This window comes from Protopterus annectens, chromosome 14.part0, assembly GCF_019279795.1.
Source record: "Protopterus annectens isolate FY-2018-M chromosome 14.part0, PAN1.0, whole genome shotgun sequence".
NCBI classification, from domain to species: domain Eukaryota; kingdom Metazoa; phylum Chordata; order Ceratodontiformes; family Protopteridae; genus Protopterus; species Protopterus annectens.
In genome coordinates this window covers 443,071,071-443,093,870 of record NC_056748.1, presented here as the reverse complement: position 1 = coordinate 443,093,870, position 22,800 = coordinate 443,071,071, and the positions used below count along the sequence as shown (strand labels likewise).

The following is a 22,800-nucleotide window of genomic DNA, read 5'->3' as shown; positions in this document are numbered from 1 at the left end:
TTAATTACAACATTCAGTATTCTTGTGTACACACATGCCTTCAATTAAAGAGACTTTGATTAACCCCAAATAAAGTTTAGCTGTCCTAGTAGGATTTCCCTAACATTTACTCATTTGCCTGCTACAGCAAAAGCCATGGTTCACAGAGAGCTTACAAAGCATCAAAGGGATCTCTTTTTTGAAAGGTATCAGTCAGGAGAAGTAGCAAAAAAGGTTCAAGCACACACAAAAGCCTGTGTTGGACATAGTATAACAGAGGAAAACCAAAGAACAGCAAGGCTACCGCAACCATAATATATAATTTATTGAGTCCTGGATAAGCACTTTTGTGTTTTAGAACGCTTCATCAGATCCAAACAACATAAAAACAGTACTGATAATTTAAACAATGCACTAACCATTAAATAATGCATTAACTAATCATGACCTTCGAGGAAAGGGCCTGTCTAAACATGGCCCTATATCACACAACAATTGCTTCAAGTTCTTTGAATTTCTAAACCCAAACCCAGGTCTGGAGCCTTCAATACATGCAGTCTTATTATCCATGGTTAATAAATTCCAGTTGTTAATAATATCACATATTAAATTTGTATCATTGGTGAACTTGGCGTAAAATCTTAAATCATTGTTCATACGTTTTCTTCTCCCATTTCCCTCATGTCTTTGGTCGTGTTTTATAGAAAAATATGGTCCAGTTGTAGTTTCCCTTGCCATAACTCTTCCCCTAATTTGCCCAACATCACTCATGTTATAGCCCTTGGCTGTAAACTGGTCAGACAACAAATTTATATTCATAACACAGTCATCATATGCAGTGCATAGTGTGGAGACTCTGGTAAATTAGCCCTGGACAACATTTGGGAATGTGTCTAAGATGCATACTCTCATATAATAGGTTTGGAGCCTGCAATACCTGCAGTCTTATTATCCATAAATTCCAGTTCTCGTTAATATCTCATATTAAATTTGTATTGTATGTATTTAGTATTGGATTTATGTTTTGCCAAGGAAACTCCAAGACACAGTTTCTCCTTCAGAGTACAATGTGTGAAGGCTAACCCTAGGGGAGGTGATTTGAATAATCATGTAGAAAACTTAAGAGTTAGAAAGGTTTCTTAAATTGTAGGCCAATAAGTTTCCGGGGCTGAATGCTAATGTTTTTCTTAAACCACCCTTAAGGAAAAGGAGGAGGAAGGTGGTTCTTGTATATCACTGGCTGGGAGGTTTTCAGCTACTTGATGATTGATTAATGCATTATTTAAATTTTCAGTACTGTTTTTATGTTGTTTGGATCTGATGAGGCATTCTGAAAAGCGAAAGTGCTTAACCAGGACCCAATAAATTATATATTTTTATACGGTCATGGTAGCCTTGCTGTTTGGATTTCTTCAGTCAGGAGAAGGGTACAAAAAAATTTGCACAGCATTGGATATACCATGGAACACAGTGAAGACAGTCATCCAAAAGTGGACAAAATATGGGACAACCGTGATTTATTTATTTATTTATTTTACATTTGTTGACCGGGCTAGTCTAGCTGGATACATTTCCATTTTCAGTAAAGGCCCGGGGAGAAAAGCTCCACTAGCAAAAATTAGATAAACACTATATCTATGAGATAAACATAGAAATCATTGTTCTAACATAGTAAATGAAGGTAGTTCAATAAAAATATGTATGAAACAATAATAAAAATAGAGGAAAAGTTGGTATTTACACTAGAATAGAAAATCATAATGGTCATGTGATGAATTAAATTACTGTAATAAAAATGACATAACTTTAGTATAAGTTATGGAGTAGATTTTACAGACGATTAGCAGGAAAGGGTCTGCCAATATATTAAATTGTTATTACCAGTTCAGTTTTCCTTGAGATTTTTAGGAAAAATATGAGAGAATTAGTAAGGTGAAGAAATAAGTTAATGTAAGCAAAGTTAGTCAGGTTTACAGAATGGACATGTTGCAAAGAATTGGATGTCCCTCCACAATTGATGAAAAGACAAGACGAAAACTGGTCAGGTAGGCTGCCAAGAGACCTACAGCAACACTGAAGGAGCTGCAGGAATTTCTGGCAAGCACTGTTTCTGTATTACATGTGACAACAATCTCCCGTATTCTCCACATATCTGGCCTATGGGGTAGGGTTGCAGGTCAGAAGCCTTTTCTTACACAGAAAAACATCCAGGCCCAGCTAAAATTTGCAAAACAATACATAGTCTCCCAAAAGCATGTGGGAAAATGTGTTATGGTCTGATGATTCAAGGTTGAACTTTTTGGCCACAATTCCAAAAGTTACGTTTGGCGCAAAACAACACTTTGCATCACCAAAAGAACACCATTTCCATGTTGAAGCATGGTGGTGGCTTGTATCATGCTTTGGGGTTACTTTTCTTCTGTATATTTGAATTGGTGTTTAAGGCATTGAATAAAAAAAAAAAACATATTCAAGTCTTTGTTTTTCTGACATTGATTCCTTGATTGGCAAGCATTTTAGAGTATTTGTCTTTGGTTGACAGGGTTCTTGGTTTGATTATCAGTTGTGGATAGAGTTTTGGGGATGTACCTCACTAGCCATATCAAACAACCCGAAAGATCTACCCCAAAGGTTCCTAACTAAGAAGATCACTGACTTAAAACCTTAAGCTACCTAAAAGGACTGGAGGCATTGTCCCTGTATTCAGTATCTTACAGACCCCTGAGGGGATATCTATAGCTTGCCTTTCAGGCCATTAGGGACTTATGGGTTCTAGATATTTTGTAAAAAGCAAATAGTTCCACATATACTAGAACAAGGGATATAAATCTTCACATTTAATTAAAACAAGGTAGAGAGAGAAAGATTCATTATAAACCTCTCTCAGCTTAGGAATAGACTCCCACTACAAAATTAAGCAGTGTCATATATTCATTCTTCAAGTAGAAACTGTATGATTGGATGGTTATTCATAAATTTACCCCTGGCTTGACTGGCATGACTGTCCTCATGAGAGGAGGTTCAGTTGAGGGTGGGTGCTGATAAGGTCTAAATGGCTGCAAGACTCAATTCCCTTGTATTTCTTATGATCCAATATGCAAGGCACAAACTGAAGCTTTTGAGACAGATTTGAATTGTGTGTATAGTTGCAGAAACTTTTTCCTAGTAGTATACTTGTAGAAATGTTCAAAACAGTACATTTTGGACTGTAATGCTTATGAGACACTTGATATGATTACAAAGATTCATACTTTACTCTGAGTGATTTGCTATCTAATGCAGTTAGTACCCGAAGTAATCAAGATCAGCATAGTCTATTTACAATAAAGAATACAAATTTGACTAGCAAATACCACACCGTCTGTTAAGTATACTCGTGGTATAAGTACATTACTGAAAACTTTAATTCTTAAACAACTCAATATGTAGCTGAAAATATGCTAAAGAGGTTCAAGATTCAGGCATTCCACATATGCTGTGCTCTGCAGATAAAATTTTCTCAGGCTACTCTTTTGTGTTTCCAGCTTAGGCCTCTCTCCTCCCTTTCCACTGCCAGAATGACTTGTTCAGAGTACATCTTTCCAAAACCACTGGACGTGTTTTATTTTTTCCTCAGAAAGTCTTTTCTTTTTCTTTTTTGATATTTCCAACTTGTGTTTATAGGTTAATTTTCTTTGCCTTTTTTGTCTTCTACCACTTCATTTTGCAATATTTTGGATTCCTTCCTTTTTTGTAAGGGTGTCTGGCCACCAGGGTAGTATCTCCTAGTTTGTCTTCCCTTTTTCCTAATGAGGATTATGAAGTATGGCATACTGCTTTTCATTTTCCGTTGTGCTTGATCTTTGGGCCTTGGTCATTTTTATGATATTGCAGTTGCACTATTGCCTACTTTGTCTCCTGTCTAAGCATGTCTCCATCTTACAGCTCACAGTTTGTCTTCTGCTGGTTTGGCTTATTAAAACTCCATGTATTGAGATGTTTGAGTCATTATGTTCCTTGTTTTCTTCATCATGACTTTCTTCACAGATTTGAGGTATCCAGGATGGTCTGGCAGAGGCTTTTCCTCCCACCTTTTCACCTATGGTGTTTATTCCCCATTCCCTTCAGTCATGAGTTGTTCAGTCCTCTCAACGAGAGTTTTGAGGAAGTTTTCCAGCATGTAGTACAGAGTTGATCCTCAGCAAGATAGCATGGTCCATCCATTAGCTGCCTTTCAGAAGTGTGTAGGTGGAGTCCCTCCTTGCCGTGCAGTAGCTCCAATCTCTCTTTGTGTGGAGCTAGCATGCACACAGAGCAGGAAGTTGGTTCGTAATTGCAAATGAGAGAGGTGAAGGTTGAATTTCTTGGATCAAAGACAACCCTGCATGATTTAACTCCCCCAGCTAATACTGAACGGGAGATTTTCTGCCTTATGCAGCAGCATTAAGAGGAATGACAAAGTCCATGGCTCACAGCGAATGAGAGGTCTTTCTGTTTTATGTAGCAGTGACAAGCCAAATGGGAGGGGTGATGGAGGTAGATCAGTTTATGTATAATGACAAACATGCCGACATAGCAAACACATTGTGTGGGGGGTGTGTGTGTGTGTGTGTGTGCGCGCGCAAAATGCCCCAGTTAGGGGGCACATTCTAGTTAAGTGACTTGCTGAGACTCTAACCATGTACCTTAACTACAGGAGGCAAGCACCATATTTATTTTATTATTTTTTTTTTTTGTTGTTGTTGTTTGTTTGTTTGTTTTGGGGGGGGTGAATCACTGAGTATTACTGAAAATGTTTGAGTTTCAGTTTTTGTGGTTCAGAAAATACAATTTGAAGCAAACCTGTTCTGTTAATTTCTATGTAATCTGGGTAGTCTGCTCTTATTTGTCTCCAGTTGTGTGGAACATCTCTGATTTTGTCTCGAACATCTCTGATTTTGTCTCGTATTTATGCCTTTTCCTTGAGCAAGTCAGTTTACCAGATAGTGCTTTTGGGCAACTGGAAATGTGGCTAGAATCTTCTTTATTCCCCTGGACTGCAAGTGTAGTAACTGCCTGTAAATAAGAGTAGGTATGGTGTAAAGGATGGAAATTAATTGTCGTAAACAGGCGTATCATCATATGAGCCATGTTCTTTGCATGTGATTCATGGTTTCCTTAATGTTGACAGTGTGTTTATTATTTAACTGCACATAAATTGGTTGGCATGATGTCCGGGTTTAATGTTAATATTTTAACTGTGAATACGTTTTTATTTTAGCTTGTTTTTACAGGCACAGAGGTCTGACATGTAATGTGTTTGAATCATAGAAAGTTACTAGGTTAATGGCTTTAGGGTCCTTACAAACCTAGCCAAGTTGCACCCTTATTTCCACGATCAGCACCTACTGCCCCTGTCCAAGAGGGACACAGGTGGAACCTCCCCGGGTGATTTTATGGTTACCCATCCAATCGTCCAGATTGCATTTGAAGAAGGCCAATGAGGTGCTCTATTTGACATGAAGTGGGAGTCTGTTCCAAAGGTGTGGTAACCTTTAGGAGACAAATCTATCCCTCCATCAGGTTCTATTAATATCACATACCAGGTTAAGGTCTTTAGAGCGAGTAACCGTGTACCATTTGATTTGCAGATATGCAGCATTTCCAATAAAGCAGGGGGCGGAGACTGCCTTATATGTAAGGCAGAGATTGTCTCTGAGTAGTTTGTATGTAACTGAATAAAGTGACAGTGATTTTAAATGAGACAGATGCTGAAGACTTTGAATTTTTTTTTTGTGAGGAACCTTTGTGGTCTCTCCATTTGCTGCAGGTGCTTGGAAAGGTACAAAAGGGATGTTGTATTTAGTTATTGACCTGATGAGGAAAGAGTACAGGGAAGTTATAACTTCTTTTTTTTTTCTGGAGGCAATGCCCTTACTTATGAGATAAGCAATATAGAATGCCCTTCTTACCACTGTGGAGACATGCTGATCAAAGGCAAGGTTGCTGTCAACCTGTGTGCCCAGGTCTCTCACCACTGAGTGCGTACTTAGGGTGTTGTTATTGATGTGGTAGTTAGGAACATTGCTCTTACTGAAAGGGATGATAATACATTTTTTTGCATTGAGTTTAAGACAATGACTTTGGCACCAATCATTTGTTTGTGTAAGACCCTCTTGTAGAATGCTGACATAATTATGAGATTCTATGACTGCTCCCAGTTTGCAGTCATCAGCAAACTTTGTCTCCCACAGACCTTTAGTTTTTGCTTGTACTTTGGAGAAATAGATTCCAAATAGTAGAGGTCCCTGGACTGATCCCTGTGGAACGCATCTGGCTACAGGTCTGCTGTTGGAGGTGGATTCTCCTATTTTGACTATATGTTTTCTATCAGTGAGCTGGTTAGCGACCCATTTTAGGTTCATAGGAACCTATGGTTTGGGATACAACAGTTTGTCTAGTGCAGATGAGTAAGGCTGTACACTGATAAAGAGCTGCTTCCTGTAGTTCATGGTTTGATTCCCTCAGCCTTCATTTATCTTCTGTGTGACTCTTCCAAATTACTTCATCAAACTGTATTCCTGGGCTGCTTGTGTTGACTGTTAGCAAATGTGCTGTACATGTCTTTTCTTGCACCTTTCATATAGACGTTAATTAGTACTTCATTATTTGTTTTTTGAGTATGAATCACAGCACATCTCTTGTATTTTACTGGGTTGCCAGATGCATTTTCACTAAATGTGAGTTCGACTGTTAGCAAATGTGCTATATACATGTGTCTCTTCTTGTATCTTTCACATAGACATTAATTAGTACTTCACTATCTGATTTTTGAGTATGAATCACAGCACATCTCTTGTAGTTTAATGGGTTGCCAAATGCATTTTCACTCAATGTGAGTTTTAAGAGAAGAGAAGTTCACTGTTTTTCATGTTAATTCTGATTGCAGTGTAAAAGTGTTTTGTTTAGAAAGTGTTATGTCAGTGTTTTTTCTGTAAATTATGAAATAAAATTTTAAATAAAATTCAAATCTTTGTGATCATTGCAAAAGTAAAGTAGAAAATAGTACACACACTAACAGGCTTGAACAGTGTTTTGTTTATTGGGGAGAGATGGTGGCAAGTAATGGGGCATTAGTATGGCTGGCCCACTTCATTACCCTGCATAGACACCCATTTGTCCACTATCCGGCTCTTTCTGCTGCAGCAGTATAGCATTGTTGGCTGTTCAAGTAGGTCAGACCTGTACTGAGTGATGTCAGAGACGAGAGCTATTCTTGATATTAGAGAAGACATATGGAGGTCAAAAATGAGATGTAGGTGTCCTGCAAGCATATAAGCCCCCCCCCAAAAAAAAAACAGTATGCTATATGTAGTAATTCAAAATAAAAGTAAAAAAGCCACATTTAGTAACCGTGTTCATTGGCATACATATTGCATTTAAAAGAGATTACTTTTTTAGGTCTTTATAATGACTGTTGATATGGGGCTATCATAAGTATATGTCCTACTTCATTATGTCATTGCAAACAAGGACGATCCACCAGCCCCTTTTCAGGTGTTACTTGATTAAAACAAATATTTTCCAAGTAAAATATTGTATTAATTAGTATTACTAAATAGTTACAGGTAGTTGAATATATATGTCTTTTCCATTTTCAGATGTGGATCGAAGAGCAAGTACTTTTTGCAAATATGCAGGCACACCTGATTGAGCGAGAAGAGAAGACTATTGAGAGAATGATCCTAAGACTCTGTGGCATTACTGATCAGTATGTATTTCTTGTGCTATGTACTTGGAGTTGATTTCTTTGTTTAATATTAGGAAAGAGAAGTTCTGGAAAAGCAAAAAAAAACATGCTTAATTAAATTCTCAACAGGTTCCTTTTGCACTTCGATCAGCTGTTGCCAGTTTAAGCCCTTTTATATTTTTAAAGGATTGCTGTCATCATATGTAGATACTGAGCTCACACATTTGCTGTGTGTGTTATGAGTCAGTAGTTTTCTTCCTCTACTATCTTTTTAGTTATTTATCATGTTGGGGTTTAATACTTTCCGCCTGCCCTACCATACTTCTACCAGCTCAGTGTCAAAAAGTGCTCAAGGGAAAAAGCAGTTTGCCATTCTAATATAACCTTGGCCATTGCAGTGTATTCTATACCTTGAAGGTAACACCACAAGGAATATGTGTAAAGGAGTCGCTAAACCTTAGCAAAACAGAATCCTTTGCTGGTTCTTTTGTGAGAACAGCTTTATTGAGAGTTGATTTTTCTGTCTCCCTAAGTCAGATATTGGCTGAGAACTTTTATGTACATTACTTAGTGCAGTGATGACGAAGCTATGACACGTATGTCAAAGGTGACACGCCATGACATTTTTGGTGACACACCAGTCTTCACCAACACCCAAGTCACCAAAGAAACTGCTTTTGCATTCGTTGCTCATGTGAAGTGCATTGAATTATTTTGTGCCAGAAGCCAGTTCTTCAAAGACTATTTAGGTATACTGTCTCAATGGAGTCTGCAAAGGGCAGTGCTGACATTGTTTTCTCTTCATGGTTACACTTCTGCAAAGGGCAGGTAGTCTGCATTTCAAAGTGTGTGCTGTTTTACATTCTTGTTAACTGTCCCTCTAAATCCCTTCTAAAACTGGTGACTTTTTACACTTAATAACAATAAGATTTATAGACTTATTTTACGTCAGGAAATGTATGTTAATTCATGTTCATTTTTTCTGTCACTGTCTGAAATTAATAGTACTAGTAGTTTAAAACTGTCCATGTCTCTGTCTCTTATTTCTAGATTTGTCCCGGATTCTGTTGAGCTTTATCCCTGATGTATTGAGAGCTGTGGTGTTTCATTTATTTTTAATTAATTTTTTTTGGGGGGGGGGGGGTGACACAGCTGCAGATCAAGTTAGGCATTTTCTGAATTTTTGACACGCTGAACCCAAAAGGTTCACCATCACTGACTTAGTGCCTTTCCACAGTGTTTTGCTAACAGGAGAAAAGAGAAGCGGTAAAAGGGCATCTTTCATTTTTCTTACCAAGTATCGTTTCGGAAGTTTGCTGCATGCTTTAAATGCTTCTAAAAAAGACAATGTGCTTAAGATGTATTTTGTGATATTTTCTTATTTTCTGCTTTCACAATTTAAAGCTAAATATGACAGTATGACTGCTTCATTTATCTCTATTAAGTTTTGGTTCCAAAGTTTGGCTCTTGGCTAAAGTGCTTTTAATTTTCTTGGCTATGTTTGCTTTCTTTCTGAAGTCTGCAAATCCTGTACTTCATTGGTTTATACTGGCTTCTTTTGTTTCCTTCTACATCTAAACAGAATAGCGGTAGGTTAGTAGGCAAGCCTTCAGGTTGACCATACGTTTATATATGGTGTGTTAGTGAGTGCTCGCATGCATCATATGTTAGACTAGCATCCTCTCCTGGAATATTTTCTTGCTTGGCACCCACTAACTCCCAAGATAGACTCTGACTCTCATGCGACCCTAAGTTGATGAAAGTGAGTAATCTGAGAGTGAGTGAAACAATTTAACAGTTTTACGTGCCTTTGTTAATCTATTTTTTTGGGCAGCCTACTTTATTTCTGTCTTTATTCACACACTACACATGCAGGCGCACAGACACATGCACAAACCAGAATCTCAGAATGCACCGATTAAAGGTAGAAATAAAGCTGATGTATAGAAAATCTGCTGTCATTCTGAAACTGTTAAACTGTTAATTGAGCATAGCTGATGCATCTTGCTTATGAATTATTCTTGTGTTGTATTTGCTTACAATAAATTTACTGAGAAAAACAGTTTTTTGATGGGTGATTCTAGAGAAGAAAGGCAGTTTCTTTTACCTTTTCATTCTGAATTTGATGATGAAATTCATGAGGATAGTAATATTGAGTATTATGATGAAGTTTAAAATATCTGTCTAGAAATCGCAAGTTGAATGATGGGGCAAGTTCTGGACTACAAGTCTGATGTCCTTAATAGTCGAACAAGTCAGTGCCTTTTGATTAGTTGGGTAAAAAAGTAATTATTCAAAATGTTTTCCCTTTAATAAAGATTTTAATGTCCTGGGTAAAGGGATGCACGCTTCCTGTTCAGTAAATCTCAGGTCACTAATGACTTGATTTTTATTCTAAGATAGATGTCAAACAAAGTCTTGCAGCTTCTGATGGTTAAACTTTCTTAGAAGAGAAGCTGACAAAATGTTTCTAAGCTGTTGCTACATAAAGCAGCAAATAGCCTTTACCTGTAACACAATTTTCTTACTTGTGTCTGCTTCTTCTTTATGTAATGCTTAAAACAAATGTATTGTGTATGCTCTTTTAATTAAAATTAAAGCTCCTTGTTAGCTTATGGTTCTTCTTGGGTTTGAAGGCTTATAGCTTTATTTAAGAATTATATAAAAAGAAAGGCAAGACTAAACAATGCTGTCAAATATACATTGTGTCCAAAGATTCATACTCTGCTTTTGTGGCCAGGGATGATATTGGCTTTTGCTCCCTAGCCAGACATCCAGGTTATTTAGTGAGATAGCCCAACAGTCTCCATATAGTAAGAAACTTCTTCACAGAATTCTTCCTTTTGTGAAACATCATTTGTTATAGGCTGTAAGGAAGGGAAGTAGTAGTGCTCAGAAGAAAGAGATCACCACCCCCACACCAGTCAAGGCAAACATTTAAATGCTCAATGACTTCTCCTCCTCATTTCTGTTTGCACCCTTGATGCAGAAAATGCCGTCTTGTACCCTTTGCCAGTAACTCTTCCTCAAATCCTACTTGTTCTATTTTAGTTAAGGAGAGAATTTGTTAGCTCAGTGCAATGTGTGAAAGTATTTTCAGTCATTTTTGGTTGAAAATGTAGCTGCAGACTGGATGCAAGATAGTTTGTTTTCAGTTCCACAAGCCCTTGCCATCCCTTTTCATTCTATTTTAGAAGAGTGCTAGCCAAAATTGATAGAAAAAGTTTAGTGACATGTTTTGGATCTTTCCAAACTTAGTAAACACTTGAGTTTGAAAATGCAGGACGGTTACTCTTCAAACATTTGATCTGATATTGTTAGTTTTCATTCCGTCCTCGACTCATGGCTCTGATCAGAGGCGTCTGATCCGACTCGACTGCTTGGAAAAGCTCGTGGCAATCTAAAACTCTCAAGCTTCTCCCTTACAAAGCAGTACACCCTCCCCATAACCTCAGATCTCGTTTGCCGCTGTTAGGTGAAAGATGTGGTTATTTCATTCTGGAGCTACTGGGATAGATAAGTGTGATATTTGTGGTTTTTCTACTTAAATTTTCTTAATCCTAAATTTCTCTACCTTTGTGCTAGTGTACTCTACATACTATCGTAATATCTCTTCCTTGCCTTTTTCTCTCTCCCTTACAGTCTATGTTTAACGTAGCCTGTCTACCTTTGCAGGTAGTCCCTTACCCCTTTTTTCCCTTACTTGTAAAATATATATATATATATATATATATATATATATATATATATATATATATATATTAGTTTTTTTTTCTTGCTTTTGTTTGTTGTTAAGCCTTTCTGTAGTGTTATTTACAGTCTTTCCTGTACAGCATTATTGTTGTGTGTATCATGACTGAAAAAGAGAACACCAACAGGGTTTAAGAAGTGTGGGAAATGCAGGCAAAAGATTCCCTTTTCTTATGCACACACACTGTGTACTGCCTTGGCCCCTCTTCACCTGCAAGAGAGGAATGTGATCTGCCATGCCTTGAATCCCAGTGTTGATAGCAAGCAAGAATAAAGTCATCTTGAAGGGCCTTTTACCATCTTCTTTTGGTGATGTCATTTCTGGAGAAACTTCCAAAAGGTTGCCTAAATCATCAATGTGCTCTTCTTCAGTTTTATCGAAGACCTCCGAGAAAGCTTCAGAAAAGGCCTTCATCACATCCAACAGTTTCTACAGCTCCATCCAAACAGAAGAAAATTAAGTTATAGGGTTTGACCCCCTCAGATGAGACAGAAGTGAAAAGTACCTCTTTGGATCAGACGGCTTTTTCAGATTCGAGGTCTCTGAAAACAACAATTCATCAACTTCGAAGACCTCTGATCCTCCTGCAGTGTTGAACACACTGCCTAGGACAAGGTACTCCCCACCAGTGGACCCTGTCCCATCAAGGGAGCTTTCTCCTTTTCTTTACAGCCTGGACTCTCCCTCCAGGCAGTCCTCTCACTCTTTTAGGAGCCTCACAATAGAAGATATGGAGAGGGTAGTGAGACAAATGCTTTTTTCGCAGATCCTCCCAGTTGTTGTTTCGGCTCCTACCTCTTTGTGTCAAGAAATCCATATATCGAAGACTCCACCTTCAACTCTTCCTCCTCTGACTCCCTCCATGGGTTTGGAACTCTTGGATCTGAGTCTTCCAGGCCCATCATCTTTGGGTCCGAAGATCACCATGTCCTCAGATCAGAAGATGTTCATCGTGTTTCACTGTTGCAGTCATTACACTTGGGTTATCCTGCTGGCAGGCGACCCGCAGTCAGCCCGATTTCCAAAGTCTTGGTCCGGTGTCGGTTGCTGTTGCCTCTTCCCTGACGTCAGTGCGCCAGGGGTATAAAAGATGCAACCAACGCCATTTTTTCCAGTTTTTCTTGCTGCGCAGTGCCCAAAGCAAAAGCAGTTCACAAGTGCCGGTCGGCCGACTTCTGAGATTTTCGAAATTGAGTTTCAGAACCGAAGTCTTCAATAAAGCTAAGTACCCCGTTGGGGAAACTTTTTCTTGCTCCAGACCGATGTCAGTAAAAGTTAATAATTGTATTTCTTGTGGGAAGCAAATACCTCATAAGGACTTTCACTCTTACTGTATTCCTTGCCTAGGCCCTGACCACGACGTTACCAGTTGTCGGTTTTGTGCTAGATTCAATAAACGCACTGTTAAACGTCGGTTTGACTTTGCTTTACATTATTTTGGCCGAAGGTTTAATTACATAATGCCGTCAGAACAACCGACGACCGGAATTTATAAAAAATGCAATGACAAAGAAAAGGACAGGCATCCGAGGTCCAAAATCGACGACGAAGCCTCTTCTAGGCCAGTCGCCGGTTCTCAGTGAGGCGCTTTCGCAGCCCCTGACACCCGCTACCTCAGAGCCACAGGCCGTATCAGACAGCCACGTGGAGACACCGAGGCCTGTGGAAACTCAAGGTATTGGGCCTATGGAAACTATTTCCTCAGATGGGTCCTGAGCCGCTGAGCAGGCTTTGGCTTCTGAGGGTGTTTTCAGACCTTCACAGCTTACAATTAAGCCCACTACAGCAGCCAAGGCAAAGTCAAAAACACCATTAAAGACAAGGAAACAAGTACAGCATTCTCCTGAACCGTCATCCATGCCAAAGAAACAGATGCTTAAAATGGCTGAAGACCTAATTACTTTAATCAGGGGTTCCCATCCCCCTCCTGACAAAAGGCCTCGGTAAGACACTGACTATGATTTCTCTGACCAGGTTTCTATTTCCTCTGATACCTCTTCTGATCTGGGATATTCTCTCCCTCCCTATGAGGACTCTGATGCAGAAGAGTCTATACCTTCAGCCTCTCCGCCTGAGGATTATTCTTTTGGGGAAACCCTACATACTATGAGGGAGCATTTCCATTGGGAGAGCCAGGATTATTCACAATCCAAGAAAAGGCTCAGAGACTTTCTTTTATTGCCTCAGCACAGGCCCCTGGCTATTCCACCTGTGCTTGATATTCTTGATGATGTTTTCTCTGAATCCAGTCCGTCTCCTGATTCTTTACCCCCTGCACCAGTCAAGCCAGACAGGTACTACAAGGGTCCCTGACTCTCATAAATTTCTTTACAAAAACCCTGCTGCAGATCCAGAAATAATTTCTCAGGGTCCTAAAGGGGTTAAGGCTTCCACTGCTAAAAATCCTGTCCCCTCGGATAGGGATTCCAGAGCTCTGGACAGATGGGGGAAAAAAAGTTTACACTTCTGCTACTTTAGCTGTAAGGGCTTTAAATTGCCAGTTTCACATGCTTAAATATCAACAATACCTCATGTCATTGTTAAAACAGAAAATGGTTTCAAACTCAGAAAGTCCTGACAGTAAGGAAATGCAGGATTTATTGCATGCAGCTGAACAAGTGGGAAAGCATACGCTACAATGTGGTTTTAATTCATTAGAGGCTTCTTGTAGAGCCGCAGTTACAGGCTCTGTTATTCGAAGGCATGCTTGGTTGAAAGAACAAAGTTTACCTGACCATGTTAAAGTAAAAATATTGGATGCTCCACTATAGCATGATACTTTGGTGTTAAGGTAGAAGAGGTGTTAAAGAAAATGGAGGATAAAGCAAAATCAATGCAGACAGTAAAGGATTTCTTACAGGTTCAACCACCTAGGTTTAGCAGAAACTGGCCTTCAAAAAATTGGTCCTTTCCAGTGTTAGACAGGCCACAAAGAGGCAGATACAGACGCCCAAGAGGCAGATCTCAGCCCCAAGGCTCCTACAGACCCTAAACAATGGGGTGCTTCAGCCCCCAAAGGAGGAGAAGAGAAATCACAACCTTACGAGAAACAATCCCAATTACTTCCCTCTACAGATGCCAAGCACTTATTTTGGCAGCACCCCTGGGGGGAAAGCTAGCACTTTTCTCAAAAAATTGGCACATAATCACCCAGGACAAATGGGTACTGAATATTGTTTTTCAGGGTTACAGGTTCCACTTTCACACGCTTCCAAAATCAAAAGGTATGTTGGACCTGCCACAAAACCAATTGGCAGAAGCGCAAAAACAAATTACTGCTCTCCTGGACATGGAAGCTATTCAGAGAGTACCACAGCAAGAACAGGGGCAAGGATTTTACTCAAGACTTTTCTTAGTACCCAGAAAGGACAAAGCCTGGAAGCCAATACTGGACCTGTCAGTCCTAAACACTTTCCTGGATGTTCCAAAATTCAAAATGTTAACACTACAGCACCTTCTACCCATGCTTGGCTAGTTACTTTGGACTTCAAGGAGGCATACCTGCATGTCCCAATCAGACAATCTTGCAGAAGATACCTCAGATTCATAGCAAGCTCAATGCATTACCAATTCTCTGCACTGCCCTTTGGCTTATCTACTGCGCCCAGGGTCTTCACAAAATGCCTGGCACCAGTAATTGCATTTTGCAGACAAAAAGGAATTCAAATATATACCTACTTGGACGACTGCCTTATTCAAGCAGAGAGCAAGGACATTCTACTAATGCATATGGCGTTTGTAAAATGATTACTAATTTGCCTAGGGTACACAATAAACGGAAAGAAATCAAAACTAGTGCCCTCTCAAGAGATAATATTCCTGGGTGCAAGCTTAAATACAACTGCCCAGATGGCCTATCTCACGCCAGACAAACAAAGGCAACTGATTCATTACTTTCAAATGATGGCAACAAAAATCCAGCTCCCTGCAAGAAAAATTCTGCAGGCCCTGGGCTTCATGGCATCCTGCATACTACTAATTCCATGTGCAAGACTGCATATGAGGAAACTGCAATGGTATCTAAATAGTGTTTGGACTTAACATTGTCACAGCCTGGAGACAATCATAACTTTAATTCCCTGCCTACAACAGGAGTTTCAATGGTGGTCCCAGGCCTGTCACCACAACAAGGGACAGCCTTTCACCTTACCCACAGCCAGGCAGACAATAACAGCAGGTGCATCGGATTATGCCTGGGGGGGCATATATGGCAGGAAAATGTATTCAGAGCATGTGGCCCAAGGAGCAAATGCATCTTCACATCAATCAGAAAGCGATGCTAGCTATACAGAATGCCCTGACAGCTTTCAAGGACCTACTACATCTAGGACAACTACTAATAAAGACGGACAACACCACAGTTATGTGGTACATAAACAAGCAAGAGGGCACACACTCCTACCCCCTATGCAGGCAAGCCATGACTTTGTGGAACACAGCACTGACCTATCAAGTACATCTGCAGGCAGAATTCCTGCCAGGAACAAAAAATACACTGGCAGACAAACTAAGCAGAAATCTCATGGACCCTCACGAATGGAAACTAAATCCACAGGTGTTCAGCATGATAGCAAGGAAATGGGGATGCCCAGACATAGATCTTTTTTCCGCCCCTCACAATTGCCAACTACAGAAATTCTGCACAAGAACTTATCACTCTCAAGCATGGAAAGTGGATGCTCTATCATTCAGCTGGAAAGCCCTGACAGTCTATGCCTTCCCTCCAATGCCTCTTCTTACCAAGGTGCTCCTAAAAGTAAGACAAGAAAGACCAAAAATTATGCTGATTGCCCCAGACTGGCCACGCCAGCACTGGTACCCAATCCTAAAGAGCTTGTCTCAAGGCCCAGCTTGGCCATTACCTCAAATGCCTCATCTTCTGACTCAACAAAACAATCAGATTCTGCACAGTCAACTCAGAACCTTAAATCTGGCAGCATGACAGATAATGTAGCCACTCAGACTGCACCTCTCTCTAAAGCTGTTATGGATGTCATTTTAGAAGCCAGGAGGCCCAGCACTAGGAAATCTTATGCAGAAAAATGGAAGAGATTCTGTGCTTGGAACCAGGCACAAGGGCTCAAACCACTTGTCCCAGATATAGCTCAGATTTTACAATACCTAACTGAGATGCTGGACAAAGGCCTTTCTTTCTCATCAATTAAAACCCATGCCACTGCCATTTCAGCTCACTACAATACGGAACCTCCTATTTTTTCACATCCTCTACTAAAACAATACCTCAGAGGGGCAAAAAACATAAGACCCCCAAGGAGAGCACCAGTACCAACTTGGGATCTCAATTTTGTTTTAGAAAAACTCACACTGCCTCCTTTCGAACCAGCCAGCACAGCTGATATAAAATTCTTATCATGGAAAACTGCTCTGCTCCTAGCAATAACTTCAGCAAGAAGAGTCTCAGAGTTACAGGCATTAATGGCTGTGGAACCTTTCATCATTTTTCACCAGGACAGGGTTTCTCTTAGGACAAACCCAACTTTCATGCCAAAAGTGGTTTCCAATGTGGCCCTGAACCAAACCATTCATTTACCAACTTTCTACCCAAATCCCCAGAATAAAGGGGAGAGACTTCTGCACGCTTTGGATATACACAGACAGCTACGATTCTTCTTGGACAAAACAAAAGCTTTCAGAAAAACTGAGCAACTGTTTGAAGCCTATGCTGCAGGATCACAAGGAAAGCCTATCACAAAGCAGACAATTTCAAAATGGATAGGACACTGCATCCGCTTCTGTTATACACAACATGGCAAGTCAGTGCCTAAGGACATTAGGCCACATTCTACCAAAGCAGCAGCCACCTCAGCAGCCTTTCTCAGAGGGGTACCAACCAAGGACATTTTAGAAGCTGCAACCTGGAGCTCAGTGCACACTTTCACCAAGCACTATCACTTACCTCTCTACTCTAAATCCAAAGCAGGCTTTGCCACCGCAGTTCTGCAGGGCCTAGTAGCCTCTCCAAATCCAATTTAGACCCAGCCGCCCAACCTCAGCTTTGGGATTCAACCCAAGTGTAATGACTGCAACAGTGAAACACGATGAACATAGTACAGCTGTGTGCCTACCATAAATATAGATGTTCGAGTGTATTCACTGTTGCAGTCCAAGTTACCCACCCACCATCCCCCTCTTCATTGGTGGGACTTTTCTGTACTTCTCATCTCTATACAACCTATGTGGTGTATTTGCTTGTAGATGAAGGAAATGTTTATATTAGTACATGCATACTTTTTGGCATAATTTTATTTTTCCAGCCTTCCTATCTGGGGGCACCTGACATCTGGGGCAAGAAAAACTGAAGAAAATGGCGTCGGTTGCATCTTTTATACCCCTGGCGCACTGACGTCAGGGAAGACAGCAACCAACACCGGACCAAGACTTTGGAACTCGGGACGACTGCGGGTCACCCGCCAGCAGGATAACCCAAGTGTAATGACTACAACAGTGAATAAACTTGAACATCTACATTTATGGTAGGTACACAACTGTACTTTTGCTGTGAACTCCTCTGAGCTATCAGATCCAGAGAGCTGTCAGAGCTGTTTCTGCCTTGTCTGATTCGAGGACTTTCAGTTGACTCTGAGAGCTTTGGAGCTGTCTCTGCACCTCGGAGCTGTGGCAAGGGTTAGTTTGGCTCCAGCTTCTTCCTTGGGGTGGCTTTCCTCAGAGCACAGCAGGACTGGGGATCAAAAAGCCCTCCTTTCAGGCATAGGTTCCTATCCCTCTCTGGGAAGGTTGGCCTTTAAAACTTTGGAGAGATCCCGGTTAGCTTCCATGACACAGACTGGTTTTATCCCCTCAGGTTCCGTATCTTCCCCTGCTCTGCATCAGAAGTCTCTGCTAACCCTCCCACAAGGGCAACAGATACAACCTCAGGACACCCAGTTGGGTATTTCTACTTCTTCTGAAACCTCCCCAGATTATTCCACTGAAGAGGTCCCCTGGAAGAGGACATGTAAGAGGAAGTATTTAGATTCCCCTAAATCTGTCATCGAAGACGCAGATTTTGAAGAGGGTGAAGGATCCCCACAGTCACCTCCTGCTGACATTTGATTGGGAGGCATCCTTGAAATCCTAAAACAGAGAGGTGGCTGAAAGCCCAGCAATCCTTTGTTGGAGGAATCCTGGACGTGTTTGGTACTGGCCCATCTACGTCTTGGGTGATTCCACCTGCCGACAAGCACCTCAATTTGGTCTTGCTGCAGGTATGGAAGGAGCCTGACTCCATTGAGCCCATACCAAAGAAACCTGATAAAATGATGACCCCTCCGGAAGACAAATAGTTCTGGTCCAAGGGGACCCCCTGTTGATGCCATGGTCATAGTGGCGGGCACCAGGAAGGAACTAACCAATGAAAGTTCCTCTGTTCATCCTCACGACAAGGAGTCGTGGGCCATGGACAGATTTGGTAAGCGTGTCTACACTTCAGGGACCTTTGCCTTTAGGTCCCTGAATTACCTGGCACATTTCACAGATTACAAAGGGATCTGATAAAGCAACTCTTGGATACCCTTACAGGAACCGTGTATGAGGAGGTGAAGGACTCAGTCACCTCACAGCTGGCAACCCTTCAATCGATATCAAACTCGTTCATGAGGCTTATTTCCAACATGGCAGAAGAAACCTCAAGGGCAGTGGGTTCAGGCATAGCCATCCAGAGACGTGCCTCGATGTGCCTGGACAACTTTGCAGAGCCTTTTAAGTCTACATTTGTCAATGCTCCTTTTGACAGCACATCTGTTTTTGGCCCAAAGTAAAAGATACGTTGTCTAGGTGTGAGAAGGATGGAAAGACCCTTTCTGCCATGGGTCTGCGTTTTTCCAACACCCCCTCCCCCCTCACACCCAAGACCCTTCTCGAGGAATCATCAGGGAAGTTGAAAAATGTGGTTCAAATAATCACAAAGACCTTTCCAAGATGCATGTGGATGGTCTTCCCCCAGAGGTAGGGGGGGGACTGAAATAGTAGACGTCACCCTCATGGCAGAGGAGACCTGCAAACATCAAGGACCCAGAGAACCTTTCTTTGTAAAACCCTTCCAACACTCCTGAACGGAGGCCCGATTGTCCCCCTCCGAAGGCAATCAGGGATCATTTGTCCCTGCACTAAAGAGCCTGGCTAGAGATAAGAAAAAGCTACTTGGGTGCGGATCATCGTATCCAGAGGATATACAATTCCATTTTATCTTCCTCCTCCAATTTCCAGGAAAATCCCCGATGTTCCACCCAATCAGAGAGATCAAGCAGCCATACAAATACAAAATCTGACAAAAGTCATTCAAGAGGTCCTCCCAGACCAGAAATGATCCAAAACTTACTTGAGATTCTTTTTAGTGCAAAAGAAAACAGGGGACTGGAGACCAATTTGCTTACTATCATATAAAAATAAACAGGTGATCCAGGAGATTCTTGTGCTTCTGGCTGGAAGCCAGTCATTATCAGTTCAGAGTACTGCTGTTTGGTCTCAACACAGTCCCCTGGGTGTTCACCAAATGTATGGCAGTGGTTGCATCTCACTTGAGACTGCAAGGATTCTGTGTGTTTCCATACTTAAACGACTGGCTCATTACCACTCTGACCAAGTATTAACTCATTATGGCAAAAGAACAAGTCTTCCACGTTTGCACAAGGTTAGGAACAGCTATAAATTTTAAGAAGTCAAATCTGGAGCCAACTCAAATTCTAAAATTCATAGGATCTCTGCTCGACACAAGGTCAACAGTAGCCTCCCTTCCCCTTTCCAGAGTTCAAACCTTAATGTCACAAGTCAACAAGATACTTTGCAGTACCACAATCTCTTCTTGCCTAGCACTACAAACTCTAGGATCAGTAGCAGCAGTGATCACCCTTGTTCCGCTAGTCAGGATTCACATGTGAATTCTCCAGTGGATGCTGGCATCACAGTGGTCGATTCTTCAATTACCTTGTCAGCCCCAATACGAATTCCAAACTTGAGCAAGAAAAATCTGATTTGGTGGATCTATTCAGATCAGTTGCTACAGGGTCGTCTGTTTGTCCCTTCATAGCCCAAAGCCATAGTGACCACGGATGCTTCCCAGCTGGGGGGGGTACTTGGGAAAGACAGTCAAGGTATGCTGTCCCCTGAAGAGGCCAATTTGCATATCAACGTACTCTAGTTGAGACGAGTGCTTTTAGCATTGCAAGCTTTTCAGGGTACCCTTCCATCACAAATGATTGCAATTCAAGCAGACAATATGTCAGTGGTTTGGTACATCAACAAAAAAGGAGGAACCAGATCGTATCCCCTATGTCGAGAAGCTCTAAGAGTGTGGCAATGGGCAATATCTTCCAACCGCTTTCCCTTAGCAGCACATATTCGGGGGAAGTCCAACTTGCTAGCAGACAAGCTGAGCAGGTGCATACTGTTACATCACAAATGGTCCCTCATTCAGAAAGTGGTGGAACAAATTTTCCACAAATGGGGCCAGCCACTCCTAAACAAGTGCAGCAGCTATTTTGCCCTGATACACCCACAGGAGGAGTCACCGAGTGATGCTCTTCTCCATGATTGGCCCCCTGGATTACTGTATGCATATCTCCCAATTCCCCAAATTCCAAAATTCCTACAGAGAGCTGCCAGGTTGAAGACCAAAGTTATCCTCATTGCCCCCCTTTGGCCTTGACAGATTTGGTTTCCCTTCATGTGGTGTCACTTAGTTCTCCAATCTTGGATTCTGGACCAAGCTCCGGACCTCCTTTCTCATCCAATGAGCATGACACATCTGGACTTTCCAAGCCGCAAGCTTCCAGCTTGGTTTCTCCAGCCAGACAATCCGTGCTTTCTTCCCTTGTGTGTCACATCTTGCTATCTTCCCGTAAGCCATCCACTAGGAAACTTTACACTAGTAAGTGGAAAAGATTTGTACATTGGGCTATTTGAAAGCATAGAGATCCATTCTCGGCACCAATTAATCATGTGATAGACTTCTTGACACTGCTTTTCAACCAAGGGGCCAGTTCTTCAATAGTGAGAGTCCAATTGGCAGCAATTTCTAATTTCCACAACTGATTTCATAGCTGCTTACTAGCCTCTCATAAACTATGCAAAGCCTTTTTGTGTGGCACAATTCTTCTTAAACCACCTTTTAAAGGTCCCACGCCAACCATGGGATGTCAGTCTGGTACTGCAATTCTTGATTTTGCCACCCTTTGTCTCTGCCCATGACTGTGACCGAAAAATTTTGTCTTGGAAGACCTTATTTTTAGTTGCCATCACCTCCGCCAGATGAATTTCAGAAATTCAAGCATTGTTGGTTAAACCTCCATATTTTATTTTCCATAAGTATAGAGTATCCTTATGAATTAATGCTTCCTTTTTGCTCAAGATAGTATCACAAGTCAACATCCATCAATGTATTAGTCTTCCAGTATTTTGTCTGGACTATTCCAGCAAAGGAGAATATTTACTACACTTACTAGATGTTCATAGACAATTGCATTTTTATCTTCATAGGACAAAAGATATCTCAAAAACTGATTTATTTGTATCATTTGTAGGATTGAAGTCCGGTGCACCTGTATCTAAAGTTGCCTTAGCTAAATGACTTACTGACTGAATCTCCTTTATTTATAACAAGTCAGGAATGGCTTTACTTACAAAGTACGGGCTCATTCTACCAGAGCTGTAGCTACCTCTGCAGTTTTCCACTCAATAACTTCCTTGGACGATACTTGTTCAGCAGCAACTTGGGCTTCCCCTCACACCTTTATCTCTCATTATTAACTGGATTTGATGTCCAAAGGTAGAGCATCTTTTGGCTCAGTGGTGCTAAGTTTCCTTACTTGAATCCACCCAGGGTTCCAAGTAGCTGGGGACTCTGTCCCATCAGTCGAGGAAGGAATTAAAATTGACAACATCAGATAAAAAAAAGTTATGTACTTACCATATCATTCCATCTGTGTTGTTGATTTTCATTCCTCCTCAACTCCCCTCCAACCTTTTTTTAGGTTTCTTATAGAAGAGCGAGAGGATATAATTATTGAGTTACATCCTTATGTCCTTACCTGCTCCAGAGGTGGCATTGCCCCTTCCTCTCTGAGACTGCCTCTCTCCTTCTCCTCATCCAAATTATTCACATATAGGTATAAGTTATAAGAGCACGTCTTTTTTTTTACTGCTTGCAAACAAGATCTGAGGTTATGGGGAGGGTGGATTGTGGGTAAGGGAGAATCTTGAGAGTTCTGGATTGCCTTGAGCTTTTACAAGTGGATTGCCTCGAGCTTTTACAAGTGGCCGAGTTGAATCTGATGCCTCGGAACGAAACCATCAGTCGAGGAGGAATGAAAATCAAAAAAATAGATGGAGTGTTCTGGTAAAGTAC

The 22,800-nt window shown here is 41.1% G+C and overlaps 1 protein-coding gene across 1 annotated transcript in view; it reads left to right on the top strand.

The window, feature by feature from the left end:
* The window catches only part of EVC (EvC ciliary complex subunit 1), a 1,160,741-nt gene that overhangs the window by 932,567 nt on the left and 205,374 nt on the right, over window positions 1-22,800 (top strand). Inside the window, exon 13 of the mRNA XM_044055566.1 lies at window positions 7,599-7,708. Coding sequence (XP_043911501.1) covers window positions 7,599-7,708 — 110 coding nt within the window. The remainder of the gene's footprint in view (window positions 1-7,598; window positions 7,709-22,800) is intronic.